General features: G+C 42.6%; 1 protein-coding gene across 1 annotated transcript in view; it reads right to left on the bottom strand.

The window, feature by feature from the left end:
* The window catches only part of LOC131293226 (uncharacterized), a 70,363-nt gene that overhangs the window by 15,502 nt on the left and 35,467 nt on the right, over positions 1–19,394 (bottom strand). Inside the window, exon 4 of the mRNA XM_058321306.1 lies at positions 12,752–12,855. Coding sequence (XP_058177289.1) covers positions 12,752–12,855 — 104 coding nt within the window. The remainder of the gene's footprint in view (positions 1–12,751; positions 12,856–19,394) is intronic.

The following is a 19,394-nucleotide window of genomic DNA, read 5'->3' as shown; positions in this document are numbered from 1 at the left end:
TAATGGTAGTATTGGTAATACTAGAATTAGTAGTAATGCGACACTAATAGAAAAAAATCATGCATTAATTATTTTACAGTCAATGTTCCAGTCTTTCACATACCTTCTGTACAGAGAGGCGGCTTTTATTTTCATTATGTACAATGCAAACAAAAACGACAACCTATTTCTTCGTATTTCAAACAACGACTACCTGCTCTGATTAACCTCCCTTTTATTATATATCCTAATTTCCTGTGATCATAAATCCGTGATAATAATAAAAATCCATTTGCCCCATTAACTCCGGAACATCTATTATGTTAACCTCGAATTGACAGTACTTTTTCCCACTTAAAAAGAACATTAATTTCTGCTGTCTAAATTTAAATGCAATCAATGTTTATGAAATTTTGAAAAATCATCATGATTATACTAATACTGATGCGTGCCTGAATTATGATGAAATGTCGATTCCATACGATTCGTTTCGAGTAACGTCTAATATAATATACCTGATGAAGTACTAAGCTCAATTCTACAGTTTTACTGTGCATCACGTTTAAGCAAGGTTTGACGCAAAAAACCGTTTATGTCCAACGACAACTGAATATGACTGCAAGTTGTTTATTTCAAATTTAGTATTAATAGAATTTTACATTTTTATTTTCATTTACTACAAAACAGTACACTTTTAAAGTCACAATATCCATTAAATATCAAACGAAAATATATATCTATTTCCATTTCTAAATAGTTCCATTTGTAAATCGTATTGTTATTTTGCTGCTTTTTATTTATTGTACCAAAGTTGTGGTAATGAAAATTTCCAGAACGTTTTTTTTTACACGGTTATTACGTTATTTTCTATTACCGTCAAACTTAATTCATCAATTTCACGCTACTTGATAGTGCATTCAATGTTATTTCGTTTGCAATGTTCTTTTTGTTTGATATCATATGGAACCGACGTTCCTAAGCTACAATCTAAAGGATTATTTGACATTTGTAGCGTCGAGATGTTTTTTGAAATAGTGTGTACGTTTAAACTTGTGATGCAGTTTGATGCCAGATTTAGATAAAAATCGAAATTTGGAGCATAAGCGACCTCCACGTGCTTTAGCTTATTTTGAGAAAGATCTAGTCTTGTCAACGTTAATGGTAATGTTCTTTCGGTGAACGTTACCGATGACAACTGATTATCTGCTAAATTCAAAAATTCAAGACTTTGAGCATTTGCAATCTTCGACAATTCATCAAGATGTAACTGATTATTGGATATATCAAACGACTTTAAGTTTACGAAAGCAGTTGCAATGCAGTTTGGCATATGCTTCAATCTATCGTTGGTAATTGCCAGTGTATGGACATTAGGAACATTCCACTGACAACAGTCTAACTTTTGTATGCGGTTGAAAGACAGGTCTAAAAATGTTAAATTCCTTGCCATTAAGGATCCAGACACCACGCTTATCTGATTGTGCGAAAGATCGAGAGTAGTTAGCGCTATCATGGAGTTAAACAGATCCGTGTTGATGCTTTGCAGCTTATTCTCTCGCAGAAATACGTCGCGTAACACAGGGTAAGGTTCAGATTCGGTTCGATAGTACAATGCATGGATGAGATTTTTGCTTAGGTCCAAGAATTCTAACTTTGTCAACCTACTGAAAGTATCCCAATTCACTGTTCGTATAAGCGAGTTGCGAATCGTAAGCCTTTCTACTGCCTTCAACTTAGCAATCGATCGCGGCACCTGTTCCAGCTGGCTGAAAGCAACTTTCAAAGTCTCTACAATGCAGTAAGTGCCGAATGTTAATGACCTTAGAAGCGTACTTTCGATTATCAAGAACTCTACCCGGCTGTTATCTTTCAAGTTAAATATCCGGACAGGAGAACGGACAATATCCAATGCTCGTAATTTTGGTATGTGATCCTCTATGTCCAAAGTATCGAAGGAGGACACCAACAGATTTTGGAGCTGTAGGTTGGTGTAGTTCTCAGGAATATGGCTCATGGCAAACTTTCCTTCCTCACGCGGGTTCCAATTGAAAATCCAACACTGATAATCTGTATCACATTCAAAACGTAAGGAATTTGTTGAAATAACTTGCAATAGCAATATAATCGCACTGAAAAAAGAAAAACAATGCAGTATTTGAAAACAGTTAGATTGAAATAAAAAAATATTCAAGATACCTTTTACAAACAGTTTTTAATTTGTGGTTTTTTAAATACGAGTGTGGCAACGTTGAGCACTGCATGATATTTTTCGACTACTTTCGAGAACAGTTGGTACACTACTGCTTTTGTGATTGAATGATCGTTTGCCTTTATGGATGACAGCCATGAATTCAATAACTGAGTAAGTTGATCTTTGCTACTACCGCGTGAAAATGTCTAAATATAAAGCTCATTAGGACCACATGCTATTATCAGACAACAAATATCCATCCATGCGTAGGGATTGTGTCTGCGTTTGAATAAAAATTGCCGTCTGATAGCAGTGAAGCAGAACCACGCGCTTGTTGAATCGTGCGGTGGGAATTATAATGGTCGTTTAGCTTTAAAAATGTCAAACAGCTATAAAAAAAACACCCGTACATACGAGCATAAGTTGCTTTTGAAGTCCAACTATATTGAATATTATTAGAAATATTTGTGTCGGACATTTATTTTGGGAATCAAAGAGATAAATGCAGTTGCAAATTGATAAATGGCGAACATCAAGGTGAAATAGTTTAGTGAAATACCATACTGAACCTGCGCAACATCATTCGCTCACTTAGCGCCTTTCAAATGATCGTACCGTATCGTATTTTCGTCTTCTTTACCGTAATGGCATTAAGGTTTGTCTACGTAGATAATCAGTCCCTTAGCAACAGGGAAGATCCGATCGCAGTTGGGACTGTAATCCACGCCGCTGGCGCCTAGGGGATAATTTTCTTAATACCGTACTCGCACCAAGCCTATTCCGCACCCCCGAAACGATCATATATACTATTAAAAAGGAAGTAAATGTTGAAATTGAGGACAGCACTTGCATTTTATTTTGTTTAGTCACAGTAACATTTTATTTACGCGGAAGGCCACTGTTGTGTTACTAAGGCGGTTGCGATTAGTCACCCATTCGTTAACGTCACATTGTAAAATACGTTAAAACTAGATCCTAGTGAGCTATCGGAAGTACCTTCGACTTGTTTGCATCTGGACAGTCATTTTTGATGTATTTGATGTTCTTATTATTGTGTTTTTTAGCATCAACTAGTGCAGCTTTCCGCTCTTCGGAAGATACCAGTGGCCGTATGCCAGCTCGACAGCGTGTGGTGATTCGGGAAGCGTTAGTGGCACCACCGCCGGGCGGATACAGTCCCGGACTACGCAACAGCCGTTCCCACTTGTAGCGACCCTTTAGCAGCTGCCTGAGCCGACACTTCCCATTGATGAACACGGTCTGGATGCCGGTGGCCGTTAGCGGGCAGTGAGCCAGATAGGCCGAACCGTCCTCGTTGCACACCAGCAAGCTGGTGGCGTTGGTCGCACTCGGGTACGGTACGAACGGTCTCGGGCAGACCGCATTGGCCATTCCGGGCGCGTCCGGGTGGCATACCGGTTGGCAGGCGGTAACGTTTCTTATCAGCACCCTTGGATTGGTCCGACACGATCGCGAACTGCGGCCGCACGATTGTTTCCTGGCGTTGAAGTATCGCCTGCCCGAGCGCGCTGAACCAGCGCAAGACATCTCGGTGGCCTTGCCATTCTCGCAAACGTAATACTTGGTGCAGGTCGTCTCGTGCGGTAGCCTCAGAGAGGCCACATCTGGCGGACAGAGGTAGTCTGGTGCGGACGATGCATTGTAGCAGCTGGCGGGTGGGTTGGCGACCGTCCTTAGAGCCTGCTGGGCTGTGCTGCCCATAAGAAGACTTGTCAAAACAATAGCACTTGCCATCATCGAATGTGCTGCTAACACCAGGGCGCTCGTACTGCACCGCCACATTTCTCTAACCGTTGCTACCGATACCCGTTGTTACACTGAACAAACGCTTAATCTGTGTGAGACCGGCGGGCACCGGCTCGGACCGGGTTGACCTACCAATGAACGGTGGAACGTGAGACTTTGCCATGGTGTGCACGCGCCGCAGTCTAAACAATCCAGCAACAGTATATTCTTGCCGCTTTCGGTTCACGATAAACGCGACGGGAACGACGCAACAGCTGACGGAAAAATGGCCAGGGTCGTAGAGAAATTTTGCCTTCGTTTCGCTTTCATTTTGGCTTTTTATCAAATTATTGTTTATGCCAACCAGCTGTCTAGCCTAGCCCTGCTACCGTGGTCCCTGCTGCTTAACGAACCCCCCGGACATGCACTTCCACTTTTTGGGATAGCGTTCGACACGCACGACCAAGTGCTTCGAGCGCATAACAGTGTCATTATCGGAGCGATAAATTTTATTCAATTAAACAATTTATCGGTTGAATTGTCACCACTGAACTGCCATGGCAAGATGAACTGTGCGAGTGCGGTGTTTTATCCGGGGCGAACCTCCACTCCCAGACCAGATGGTCCGACCATTCCGATTGGCAATCGATCGAAGGAGATGGGAGCAGGATAAACACACACACACACATGCATACACACACCCCGATCGACCCGGCTGACGCTCGCTCAAACGGACCTGCCCATCAAATGTCACGCGCCCGGTTCACGTATCGATTAGCTGTCACGTTGGTTGGTTCGTTCTGTTTATCTGTAGGTCGGGACATAAATGTCAAAAGATCCCTTCTCCTCCGGTAGTAGTAGGGCAGATGGTGGGTGGGGGGAGGGCGGGGGGAACTCCTTGAATGTGGGAAAACTATGCAAACAGTGTTCGCTTCAAGCTCGCGTTCCCATGGTTATGTCTGAAGGCTCAACAAGGTATTCACCGTTGCTTTATGGGTTCTTTTGGGCACAAGAAACAAGCGGTTTTCATAGAAGCGGTTTTCAAGTGAAACATCAAAGAACAGTTCCTACCACCTTGGTACAGCTTTGCAAATAATATAGCCACTTACAATGAAGCCATAGAAAGATTTAAAGGGAAAGGTAGAATGTAAATTTTCAAAAAGGATGTCATCACAAATTTGTAAAATTCCTATTGTAGAGTGCTTATTACTTAATTCTATTTCATACTGCAGCCCACCAATATTATTCATCGGTTCGTTTAATTTTGACCAAACTATACAAGACCTTCATGCTCACAGCATCCAAACAGTTTGGGAACCCAATTAAATCTGTTTTTGTTTCATTTCAAATATATCTGTTTTCAATAAAATGCTATGGATCGCTTACAAGCGGGTCTGAAGAGCAAATCAAAACGCTGACAACAATTGAATGAAGAGAGGGACACGGAGAGCAGCTAAATAAAATCACCAACCACCCGAAGGATACGGACCATTGAATTCTGGAATCATGTCCCTTACATACCTGTTCATTCCCTGAACGCGCAACGTCTGAACCCAAAATATATCCTCCATTGGTTCGTCCTGACCGGTCTTGGGAATGGAAAATTATTCGCATCACTAAACGTTGTCGTTTCAAGAGAAAGGGAGGGAAGGAAGAAAACAAGCAAAAGCACCACAACGACAAACGATCCGGTGCGCTCGAACCCGGTGTCAGATCGTAGGTTAGGTTCGGCACGGGATCTCGAAAGCCGACCTTTCGTGAACCGCTCCCTTTCGTGTACCGCACGTGAACGGAAGGACACGACCGACAGGACACACCGAAGAAAGCATAATCAATCTTGGCGCCGTTTCGGTGCCGCTTGGGTGATTTCCAATCACACACATTCGACCGGGAACCACCGCAACGGAACGTTACCCTATACCGAACCGAACACCGGAACCAAACCGAATCCCGTGCCAATCGTCATCGTGCTCCCGGGACGTTCCGATTTGCTTCGCCATCGATAAGCTAGCGAAGGCGAGTGTCGGTCCAATATTTGTCAGCTGACTTGCAGAAGCGATCGTGACGGATACGTGACCCCAGCTGGCGAGGCCCTGGTAAGCGCTGACTGGCGTTTTACCAGCTCATCGGGCGCGTGTCAGCCCGGGGTGGCGAGATTTGCTTTCGCTTGCCAGTGCGAAGTTGCTGGCGTACCGGAACTTGAGGCACTAAAGAGTATCAGAGGGACAGAAAAGGCAGGTATGGCTTTAATGTTTGAAGTAAGGTTGATGAATTAAATGACACTATGATTGGGTAAAATAATTAATACTGGCAGTATTTATATTGATGTATGGCTTTATAAAAATACAATACCTCTTCGAGATGCATTGTGCTTATTTCGGACTCAATACGCTTTTGTCCATACCACGACCCATAGTGCAGTTTCGCTATCCGGGACAGTGTGTTCTTATTAACGGGAGGTTCACCCAGGCACGTTCCTGAGGTCACGGTCACATGCACGAGCATTATTTTGTATGCATCTTACACGTCCCCTACTGCTTTCACATAATTCCCTGCAATCACCCTTAGGTTTGAATCTTCGATATAGGAAAAAATAAACCCAAACAAAAACCTCGTTTTAATAGAGGAAGGGAAATATATTTGGCATTTTGTTCAATCGTGAAGTGTGCTGCAGTGTACTTACATTCTAGAGAATGACACAAGGAAAAAAAAGTATGGAACAGCTACCCTGAGTTGAATTATGTTGAGCTGATTTCTGATGATGTATGAATTGAGCAATAGAATTGCAAAATGAAGTCACAAAATAGATGCAAATGTGGTTTACCCAAAAATTAAACTGACAGTAGAGTAAATAACTCAAAGAAGGGTTTCGGGGTTAAATTCCATCTAGCCTTGTAACAATCTTTGCAGTGTCCATTGTATTCCAAAGTGTCGGGAGCTAAATGGTCAAGCATGCATTTTATTTGATTGTTTTGTTTTATGGAAATCCCTGAAATCTACTTCAAACTTATTATGGTTGACCAACTTTGCTTGATTTGCGATAAATTTTGCGAACGGTACTGAAAAGTTGCAACCTTCCCCTTATGAAACTTGCATTACCCTTCATAGAAGGACTCCAGTTTGATTATTTTCCTCCACCAAGATCATTGGTTTCCCAAACCGTGACCTTGTCTCTGCAAACAACAAGAAAAAAAAGCTCTTATGTACAAAACGCAAACTTTACGTACATTGAAATTGCCACAGGGTCAGGGTTTGAAGCCTTACTTGGTAGAGCTCATTGTTTTCTAGTCCCTTTTTGGCGTCCCCACAAAGATTTGGCAGCATTGGTGTGTACACAAATATCCATCCCAAATTTTGGCGATCACTATTTATACGATTTCAGTTTCGTGTTGTTGGTTTGGAGTTTGAAAATATTACACTGTGGTCTTCTCAGCAAGCCTTAAAGAAAACAAAATACAGCAACTGTAAAACCAACATCGAAATACGACCGCTTGGGATTTGTATAGCATTACGCTCGTATAATCTACCAGGATTTCCCTCGAGCACTTGCCACACCACAAAACGCTCCGTGGGTGGGTAAAAAGAAGCATTACCACGACCCTTGCCCGAAAGCGAGGAAAATTATATTTCGCGCATCACTTTTACCGCCAGAGAGACAGAAACATGTGAAACAGTGCACAGTGGGTGCAGCAGTACGATTTTCCGATACCTTTAGCCGGCGTTTCTGGCTTCGATTGGCGTGGGTCGAAACGTGCAGGGATGTGCAACACAATGCCGCCAGCTGTTGCGGATATTAGCTTGGCGATAAATTCATCTCCCTAAGTAAACGCAACACATAGCGAGGCGTAAAACTGCAACACATGCATTTTCTCACCCTTCTCAGGCCGGTCCCGGCTAACTTGGGAGATGATAATCGAACCACCAAACAATATCGTTCTCTTCCCCCTTTTCGGCAGGCAAGGATTCCGTGGAAGGAGCAAAAGGAGAATGAAAAGAATTGACACATTAACTCTCACTCCGTGTCGGTTCGGAGAGGGACTCACTTGTTCCCTACATTTTCCTACCAAAGCCAACTTTCCCTTAGGATAGAAAAAATATAGAGACGAACTGGGGAACGAAACCGAGAATGAAGGCCAATTTTCCCTTGGTGGTTGAATGTGGTGTTAATTACGAAAGATTGAACTGTAACCGGAGCTTTTTTTGGCGCAAGTGTCGTCGCACTGTGCAAGGACGACGGAGGACGACACTGTTGAGCCTGTCAACAGATACTGTTTTTAGTTTTGCAACATTCGCCGTTGCTTCCAAAACCCACCTATTAAACGATGCCTATACACCACCTCTAAGCAAGCAATTAATCACTTCATGTGACAACAGGGTTTCGATTCGGGCTGCTCATCGCCGTAGTCTCCGCATTACTTCAAGCACTGGAAAAAAGGAGCAGCAATCACAGTAGAGCGATGGACGGGGGGAAGCATGGGAAAAAGCAACCAGAGGGATGTCTTGTTCCAAATCAAGCTCATCGATGCGATCCGATCGTCCATCATCGAAGATTACAGTGTTACCCAAATTATTGTGTTTACTCTTGGCACGATGTCCTGAGGCAAGGGATGAATGTTTGTACAGGAGGATCAAGAGAGAAGGTGGTATCAGACTAAAGGACGAACCTGCCAAGGGCAGTGGATGCCGTTGGGCAATTGGTCGGTGTGGGAAAGGCAAACAGTTGTGACACACTTCTTGCGTACCGATGAGTTCATCAGTGATAACCATTCATGTTCAGCCTTCAAACAAAGCAAGTATTTACTTCTTGTACCTTCGCCAATGGCACACGGCAGAGGATAAACAGTTCTGTTGTGATTTTTGTACTAGTGCTTGGAGTTGAACCAAAAACGTAGTCTTAAGGTCGCCTCTGATGCTGTAAACATAACCTATAAAATCACTAGGGGGAAAGAGAGCTATGTAATATTATGAAAAACATAATGTTTAGAAACATCGTACGTCGATTTTACCTCTGCAAACAGCGATATTGTGTTACTCAAGTGATTTGTTAAATCTTCTTACTAAAGATCAAACAAACAGTAACTTTGTTAACTAGGAAAACACGAGATATTAGGCTTGCAAAAGTTGAAAACTACTTCCATCGAGATATAACAAACCTTGGAGGGCGAAAGATGCGAAGCTTTGTTTGACCAGAGTGTGTGCGAAAAGTTTACGGTTTAGTGCAGCAATAATAACGGCTCGCAGAGTGAAGTTTGGAGTCCCGCTGCTACGGGACGGGACATGGAAACTTGTAGTCAATTAGTAACCTACCGCGTTACGACCATTCGTTACCGTGTTACGACCGCAGCGGGAGAAGAGAGTTATCCTCGATGGAGTAAACAAAGCAAATATGTTATGGCTGTGAGTGTTTGCGAAAACCCATTCCACCCACCATCGGATTGGGCCTGTTTCTCTAGGTCTAGTGTACGAATTTCACGACCTACGGATTGGCATTAACTCTGCTCCAACCAAGGACACATTACATCATCACCCCTCCCTGCTTATTCACTCCATGCCCCTAAGTTCGTTTATTTCATTTTTCTCAAACGAAACGGAACTACACAAAAACGTGTGCGCTTAACGATCCGCAAAAGTGACTCCGCGCGGACAAGGACTCCGTCACGGTCGCTCACGTCGTGGCCGTTTTGGCCAAACGTGGCGCTTTGGGTTTTTGCTATCTCCTTCGGTTTCCTTTTATCGGATTTATGTTCGCACTTACAGTTAACATAGAAACCTAACCAGACAGACATCCACGCACACACCGAGAGCTGGGGGAAAATTTGGCGCCACCAGAACGAGGTCTCTTCATGAGGTACGTGGCGTCTTCTGGCAAAGGCTGCCACGTCCAGCACGCAACTACTTTACGACCTTCAAGGGTGGCTAGGATTGATAGAATGGCTCGGAAAAGCTGCACGTTGCTCAGATTTATCAGAATTTCCAATGAAAAGTGGATTATGTCTTTCTGTGAAAATGCGACCCGGCTCGGAGTTTTAAGTTGAACCAAACATTCTCGACGTGAAGATATTCTTCTACGAATATTGTCGAAGCTTTAAACTTGGTTATTATGTTTTTATTAGTGTTGTGTCTTTTGAATCTTTACGCGAGTTTTATTCATATGAATCTTTCACCTAAGCTTCAACCAGATTTATTTATGAATCTTTTGGGATTGGAATCATCAAACGTTGATGAATCCTGTGAAACATTAATGAATCATCAATCTTTCATGAATCTTTCACGAATCGTCATAATTATTTCGTTGGCGTGGATCTTGCGACCAAAAATAAATTAAATGAAAAAATAAAATTTCCAAATAAAAGTTTTTCCCTAAATGTACTAAAACATAAAAAATAATGTATGTTAAATGACGTATGTATTTATGTATCAGTTTTTTGTTTTTTTCGTTATTCGCATTACATCGAGATTGCTCTCAGTTCGATCGCCATTTACGATGCTATTCTCTAAAACGATGCAAAGAATCATTCAGATTCATGAATCTGAATCGAAATTACACAACTCTAATTGTTATGCTTTTACGAGAACATATGTACTATATAATAGTTTTTGAAAACGGCATACATGAACTCCTCATTTATTTATTTATTTCACTAGAGACAACTCCTGTGTGTATTGCTTAAGCTGGCTGGATTTTATTGTGAAGAAAAACATAACTCATTTTAAGCAGGGTGTAAATGTTTATCGTCTATCAATATATTTATTTCGAGCGGCCAAGTGAAACGATCTAGATAAGAAGAACGTCTTCCAAAAATACAAACGGCCGTTCGCAACCGACCTGATACTACAAATCAACCGGTATTTGTTGTGTTTTTTTCGGGACGTGACAAGATCGTACGAATGCAACCACGCGTCGCATGCCACAACAAATTAGCACTAACGATAGGCTTTAGCTCGTCGGCTATATCGCTCCCATAAAACGCTACATCCACCGTCGACCGTCGCCAGATCGATGTCCCCTCTGTTTCAGCACAGAACCAGTCAAGGATACCCATTCGGAACAGTGGAAGACACTAAGAACGCAACCCCTGAGCGTCGCAGACAGATACATCGTCGATTTGTTGTGTTTGTTTAGATGAAAAAATCACACCCACCTACACACAGACGCACATTTTCGAGTCTGCGTACGTTTTCGGTCGTTTCGTAACGCATCAAACCGAAAAGGACCAATGCGCCGAGAAGGTTTCACGGCGTGACGTGTGCAAAAACTATGCCTCCAGACCCGGCGGCGCCGCGAAAAGCCATCCGAATTGATGTGTTCGAGACGTGGGTGAGCGGGTCGGTGTTCTAGACCACTAGCATCGACCGGTTCGGCCTTGAATTTTACCACTTGATACGTTTTTTGTGGCACTGCTGGAGTTTATTGACATACTTGTGGTCCTCGGAATGGGTGGTAGTTGGAATTGGAGTGCCCAAGGTAACAGAGGGGTATAGAATTTTCCTTCAATGCCTAAATCCAAATGTGTACCCAACAACCGTACGGTAAAACTGCTTTTCTTGCATTTATGAGATATTCGGCATGAAATTCGGTAGCATGTGGGAGGACGATCCCATAGTCTTTACTATCTTTATCCATCAAACAAAGCTAAAAACAACTGTTAAAACGTGCATGCCAATGTTCCAAGTATGCATCGACATAAATCGGCAAAAACGGTTAGTAAATCAATTTGATAATTTGTATATATATGCCACACAATGCATCCAGATTAATTATGTGTCAATTTTCAATTGCTAAAAAGAAAGAGGATACATAAAACATCTGTGCAAACTAATAAATAGTAATACAGGGTTTCGATCAATGAAAACTTTAAAAACACTGTTAACTGCAGTAACTAACGACCGAATTAAACCACAACAAATAAATTACATGAAGAAAACTAACTTGTACCTGTATCTGAAATGTATCTTATCCATATGTAGCATACTTTAGTTAAATGGGTGGACGTAAATAGTTTAGTATATAAAGCTTTTCATTCAGAACCATTCAACCAAAAGTGCTTAGATTGTTTACTACAATTTCGTGTGATTGTTCTAATATTCTATACAATAGCAACAGAAATTCGTGAAATTTGTTGTAGTTTGTTTTGAAAAATATCGTTATTTTTGTAATGTCACTTAATAGACAACAAATAATTTAAGGAGTTTAGAGTAATTTCTGACTATTATCATGATACCATTACCACACAAATTGTGTAAACTATAATCACAATACATGATGCGAAAATAATTTCAACCTATCTTTAAGCTGGTTTCACAAAAAAGAAATTTTTTTAAAACTTTTGTTGCATAAAATAAGCAAAAATCTGTGATGTTGACGCGAAAATTGCCTGACAAAAAGCGGTACAGCACATAACGACCACTCAAACAACCAGTAGAAATACATTCTGCACAGAGGGCACATTTTCCTATGGTAGCAAAATGTAATTTTCAAACCAGACCCTTTTCAATTATTAAACCCATAAACCTTCTGAGAATAAAACTCCACTCGAAGCGTTTCCCGTCGAAGTCATACGGAACTCCGAAATGAAGTCAAAGAACGTCTTTAGGAACAGAAAAAAAAACAACTTTCGTCCAACTGTTTACCTGGTGATAAATAATACCAACCGCCTACTGTTGCCATCATCAATTTAATCATAAATTATCATATCCAACGGCAACCGGACGAGTGGGCGCATCGGGCGGATAATTACCGATGGTGAAAGCTAGAGTCGTACCGGCCATTCGGCGCGTTTACTAGGAATCCGCACGATGCGCGGGTGAAATTTAACTATTCAAACACACACTTACCCTCCATGCAGATGTATTTGATGCGCACGGTGCCCTCCTTCCAGACGACGGCGAACGGGTGATCATGGGAGAACACGAAGCTGCAGTGGTTCTTGCCGGAGCAGCTGCAATCAGGGAAACATGAAAATTGCATTTTAGCGAGCGGGAAGTATCAACTGGACTAGCGGAGGGTACATTCGGTCTATGAGAGTATCCGGTGATGTCCTAATAGACGCAAACGTCGACAGGTCACACCACCAGCCGGCGGTTTCACCTGCGAAGAACTAAACCAGTCGAGTCTGTCTGCATAAGCAATCGCGTGTCGCAGTGTGGATTATCAACCAGCAGCCTTCAAGCCTTCTGCAAAGTCTTCTGCAAAGTCGGATGTCTAAGGAATTGTACATGATGAATGTTCACGTGAAGATATTTTAATAATAGACTGTCCCGTGCGTCAAAGTTTCCAATGATTGGTTCGATCCATCCTAGAACAGGCGAGCAGAATTTCGGATCCGACGTTTAATTATGGGTCCTTTCTCGCGTTCATGGAAACATTAATTGCCCATCTCTGGCCGCAGCACATCAGCCATTTCCCGTGGGATACGGAGAGGAAAATAAATGGTTACGGTCGGGAATTCAAACGCCCACTAGAGGGCCACATTTTGTCCGGTTTCCTTGAGGACAACTCTCGCCGCTTCGACTATCGTGCCTACTTTATTGTGAACCGCCTTTTCCCCCATTCGGGATTACAGGGAAGTTTTCCGGACCAGAAACATCAAATGGGCCGGGTTCTTTTTGACATTTGGTTCCATAATGTGGGCCCGTTTGAGCTATATTTTCCATGAAACAATGAAATACGGAAAAAATAATTGCCGTAAATAATGCCCCGGCTGCGTTGCAAGTACCGTCGGGCGGCCATAAACATGACACCAAAATCCATACTTCAGCATGAAGGTGGGATGTTTGGTTGAAAAATTTCTGTTCCATGTTCGTATTGCTTCCACATCAACACTTGCGTGGGATTTAATTTATGACAACATGTAATTGGACGAAGGAAGCCTTCCGCAGCAAACTCGAGTTGCTTGAAAGTGGTCATAAATAAGGAAATAAGTCAGCTTCCGAACAATGAAAACCGGAACTGTTAAAAAGATACAGCAAAAACCAACATGCCAGTTGTTTGTGAGTTGTCAAGTACCAACACAGCCACCGGATCGGCACGGAAACGTATGGAAAAAAACGCTGGCGCGAGTGCAGCTCGAGAAGTGGAAAATTTAAAACATTACTTACATGTCAAATTGTATTTATTAAAACAGAACGACATCAAGCGTCTATAAAATAAATATGGAAAGCATTGCCTTATTACGAAAACTGTATATAAAACATAAATTTAACAAACCAATCATATGCATTTCAACATTTTCATTTCGTTATGCCCAAAACGAAGATCAGTCAAATGTGAAGCCACTAAGCAACCCTTCGCTTTCGATGCAAGTAAAAACCTTTTAAATAAAATGACTTGGCTCGGAACACATTAGCACTCCATTCAAAATGCATTCCGGAACCGCTTCGATTGCGCTAGAATCGACTTAATGATCGCATTAGCGTCATGCATGTGATCCATGAAAAATGGTCGATTAACAATTCAACTCTTAAGCCGACGTCTGCGCGCAAGACGCATTGCCGGCAACAATTGCTTTCTGTTTCGTCACTTCCTCCGGCGGTTCGGATCGAACCGAGACACAAGAAAAGGGTCACCAACACTTTCCACCGATGAAGGGACGATCGTTCGCTCCATCGTTGCCACGTTGCGTTGTTGCGCACAGCATCGAGAAAACGCGGACCCCTGCGAAGGTGATTTATGTTGCCCTGGTTGACTATTGGAAGCACTTCCTTCCGGAGCCGCTTCGAAGGTCTCAAGGCGTGTCCCGTGAGAATTAATTCTTCACGCCTGGCAGAAGGGTCGGCGGGAAACGGAACCCACAGCCGGGCGTACGCGGAAATCAAACCAAGCACAACGCATCCACTTTATAGATGCCGGAAGGACGTAAAGAGATCGTTGTTCCGTTCGGTTCATGAACAGAAATTATTTATAGCTCTCCCCTGTTTCGTGGGCTTCCCCCGAATGGTCCTATCCCACGACGCCGTCCGGTTTTCGTTGTCAAATTTATGACGCCAAGCCGAAATCGGTGCCATCCCAGGAGATGCGTAAGAAGCAAACGATGAGTGATCAATGGAAAATAAGCCCCATTTCGAGCGCAAAATTCATCAAAATATTCTCTGCCAGGGCAAGAAAAGCATAGGAACGATTTTGTCCTTCTAAACAAGTATCAAAATCTTATACACATGCTTTATTTCCAACATGATTTGAAATATTGAATCGATGTGCTGTTAATATTGAGAGTAAATTCTATGAGACTAGTATTTGAAGAAAATTATATTTTTCTAAGATGAAAACGATGAATGATTTTTAATATTGGTGAGAGATCGATCAGAATGTCGGACATCATTCTCGAAAATTATTTATAATAGGTTCAATGTGTTTTTCCCTCCCCAAATAAAGAGAAATGTAAATTAAATTGGAGATGCAACAATACTTCGTTCGTAGCTTATTGCTTTTAAAAAAACTTAACTCATTTCAAGAATGTGCTATATAGCAAATTTTGTTGTAAAACCAAAATTATTTATTAATTGTTCGTTAAGCTTGTTCAAATTTAAATTCTTCTCAAAATTTAAATCATTTTAGAGTATTACTTACTCTAATATAGTTTCAAGAAAGGCTTTCCTAGTTTAATAAATGTTTTTGCGGATGCCACTATATTTTTTTGAAGTTCATTGGTTTTCAAGGAACTTAATTTACAGTGGTCGAATTTCATTTCTTCCCATGCGTTAATTCTTAAAAGATTGTTTAGGGATGGAATGAAATATTTTTTATTCTATTCCAAAGAAGTAGTAATACAAATAATTTTGGGAACAGTGCAACACTGAGTATGTATCTTATTGATTTACAAAAATTTCAAAATAGTCCAAGTGCCGGGACAAAACCCGAATGTTAGTGCAGGGAATTTTGTTGTAGAAACTAAATTATTTTTTCTCTATGAGCTTATTCAAATTTAAATCCTCCCACAAGTGAAAGAAAAAAATACCAATCGCGACGGTTTCCTTTATCCTCTTAATCTAGACTGACCAGATTGAAGCATACATCCAACAAGCTCCGGATTTGGTGCTGGTTTGTATAAAACGTAGAATTATGTCATTATGCCCCGACCCGTTGCGCGCAATTGTTTGAAGGGCGAAGAAAAGGCGAACAATAAACTTGCATAATCCGCTCAATGCACCGTGCGAGCACGTGTTAACAGCACTTCCCTGCGGGAAAATCCCGCAAGGCTCAATCAGCTTGCCCGGCGGAATGGCCGAGCTCAATTGTGGAAAAAAGGAGCAATGAAGAGCAAATATAAAAGTTGCAACTAACCGAGAATATGCATGAAATTGAATTAAATCGAGCGACACAAACAAGCACCGAGAAGGCTGGGAAGTGAACGGAACGAACTGCCCAAAGGTTTAGCAGTACACCCTCCCCTCCGCACCCCTTCCGAAATGGCAACACGAGTGGAAAAACAACAAAGCGCCGGTTTCCCTTTGCTGGGAGGCAGGCCAGTCTCGCCCGCTCGAGTTTTCACTGGCCGGCGGCAGGAAATGAACCATTTTCCGGCATTCCAGCGCGGGAAGTATTCATCCGTGTCGGGATAATGTTGTTGGCACGTGATTACGCCACGACTAGTTGTTACAAATTAGCAATCAACGTGCACTCTCCCTCCCTCTTTCTCTCTTTCTACTTCTCTCTCTCTCTCTCTCTCTCTCTCTCTCTCTCTCTCTCTCTCTCTCTCTCTCTCTCTCTCTCTCTCTCTTTTGTACCTGTTTCCTGTGGTGGCTTTTTCCTCCCTCACATCTTTTCCTGCATAGGCATTTGCGTGGAAGGAAGGCAAAAACAGGCAGCTTCTCGCACAGGCAGCCCGCCCTTCGTCACCTTTTGACCGTAAACCCCCTTTGGATCGTTACTAAACGGACTGGATAAATGGGTGATAATTGAGATATTGCCCTGGGTGACGGTTGGGTGTTGGTTTATTATTATGCAAATTCGGTGCAATCCGTGCACCGATCCGTGCGTTGCATGTGCATTAACGTGAACCCTTTGCACCGCCAACGATTGGAGGAAAAAGGGAATTACATTTTATTAGCCATGCAACATTGACCTTTTTCCCGGCGTTACATTTCCCAAGCTGTGCTGGTGGTCGGTGTTTGGATGTGTTGCCACGTGAGTGTGTTTGCGTCACCAATTGCCATTTTCCTTGGGGCAAAGATGGAGGAAACGCAACAGGACACGTTTGACCTAGTTTCGAGAAAAATGACTAAAGGGAAGTCCTTTGTAGTTGTCTATATTATATGAGCAAACTAATAGTGGCCGCAAAAAAATCGTAAACCTAACCTCCGTTAAATAGTTCCCAGCCATTTTACCTTAGGCATGGCCAGCATCCGCCACCAAACCGCAACACACACACCGAGCCCCGGTATGGCTATTGAGTGGCTTATGTTACCACATGAAGAACTTCGCTGGGGTTTTTTCAACTGCATTGAGTGGAACGATGTATATTTTATTCAATTCGTATCCCAAAGTGGTTGGTTTGAATAAAAAATGCCAATGGCTTCGTCGGTGCGCTATGGATCCCATATGTCACGCATATTGTGACATCGGTTATGATTTGCTAGGTTAAAAATAAACGGAAAACAAATTCCCACGACTCTACACGTCGCTTATGAAATGCTTCGTGGGCGAACAAAGTAAATAAAACATAAATTCCAGGTTCGCAACAGGGTGTTGATAACTCCTTTCGCCAGCAGTGCAAACTTTTGGCAAACATTTCCTACCGAAGCGGAACCAAACTTACCCACTGGAACCGTTTTCGGGCCTGTTTTGCGAGGAGGGGGGAGGGAGGAACTTGGAAGGACTATCACGCTTTTGCTTGGAAGGACTCTCTCGACAATGACTCGCTTTTTTACAAGTTTTGCAACCGAAGCGAACGAAACCACAATTCAAAGGCTCTGCACACGGGTTTCTAGTAAAGGTCGTTGACTTCACATTCCAGAAATATGTTGAGACAGGCGTTACATAAGGTTCGAATGCGTTCAATGTGTGGAGATGATGAGCAGCGCACCTCTAAATAGAGTATTTGCTTTTTCGTCAGTTTTTAGAACCAGAGGTTTGCTTAGAAAATGTCAAAATAAAAACTTTACAATGATGAAGAAATGGAGGTAGTGATAAAATATGGAGAGAGAGCAATACAAAATTATAGATAGACTCGTTCATGTTAAAGTAACGGAGATTGAACCATTTAAGAAAAAAGTAGTGCAATGACAATGAAAAAAACTGAGCAACTGTATAAGATTATCAGAACATAAAGTGGCGTTCTGAAAGAATTTGCATAGCATTTAACTTTTCAAAAATATTGTATATTCCATCGTCTCGAATATGGTATACTTTTCATCGAACTACTTTTATTTATGAATAAACAAATACAAATAATGAAAAAAAAATTAAATGCTGCTAACCGAAAATTTATATAATGGTTCGAACTTTGTTCACGCCAGCCAACCATTCCAACTCACTTCGTTACGAGAAATATTTATTCTTATAACATTAATTGGACCCTCGTGATTGATCCCTTAATTAGAAAAATAATCAGCATCAGTAATTTAATGCTCCTTCAACCAAGGACTCGCCGGCCAGACGAAGCATGACGATATTTTAATTACAAACCCTTCCGTGCTCAATCGGCTGTTTGATTTGGGCAGACAGCTAAGCAAAGCATTCCCCCCGTGGCCGGGCGCTTCACGAATAATGGCATCGGCAATCGGCCTAATAATCCTCCTGGCGCACATGTGAAGAGCTTTGCCGAGCCCTGGAGATATCCGGCCTCAAGCGTGTTTCGGAGCGAACCAGGGAAAACCGCAGAAACCGACCCACTTTGCCGTAACGGCCCCCCAAAGACCCGGCGACGCCGGAAAGAAGACCATAATTCATTCCGAGCGGCCGTGTTTCGTGATTCTGCGCCACTCCTTACGAAAGCACTGCTGATGAGAGGTCGGAAAACCAAAGCTGGAAGAGAGCTAACATCTGTCGGGTAGCCCCCAGCCGGTCGTTGTTGGCGGCAACTCCCTTTCGGGGTTGGTACAACTTTTTGAGCCGCACTTACGAGCGCTTCATTAGGGGCTACCGCACGTTTTCCGATCTACTAGTTTTTGAGGCCCTACAACTAGGCTGACGATGGTGTTGGTTTGACGGTACATTAAGCTGCCCATCTCGAAATCCTTCCCCGAAACCGGCGCTTACGACTTTCTTCGGTACGAAACCGCACAAACCGCACTCGCTGGAAGGGCAATAAAATTTCGGCCCCAACTTTTCCATCACTTTATCCTTAGGCGGGGTTCGACCGTCGGGGGCCCACCACCAGGTGAAGACACGAGAGCAAACCACAGCGGGATTTTGGAGCTGCCTCCCAATCGGTTCGTCCCAGCTGCCTGATCCAATGCGAACATCGGCTCGACCGATTCCCTGGGAAAGTTTACCTCGGTGTGGGTCCACATCGATGGACCTCAGTGGAGCTGATTCGAT

The sequence above is a fragment of the Anopheles ziemanni genome, chromosome 2 (assembly GCF_943734765.1).
Source record: "Anopheles ziemanni chromosome 2, idAnoZiCoDA_A2_x.2, whole genome shotgun sequence".
NCBI classification, from domain to species: Eukaryota; Metazoa; Arthropoda; class Insecta; order Diptera; family Culicidae; genus Anopheles; species Anopheles ziemanni.
The sequence above is the reverse complement of the archived record's forward strand: the minus strand, read 5'-3'. Positions and strand labels throughout refer to the sequence as shown.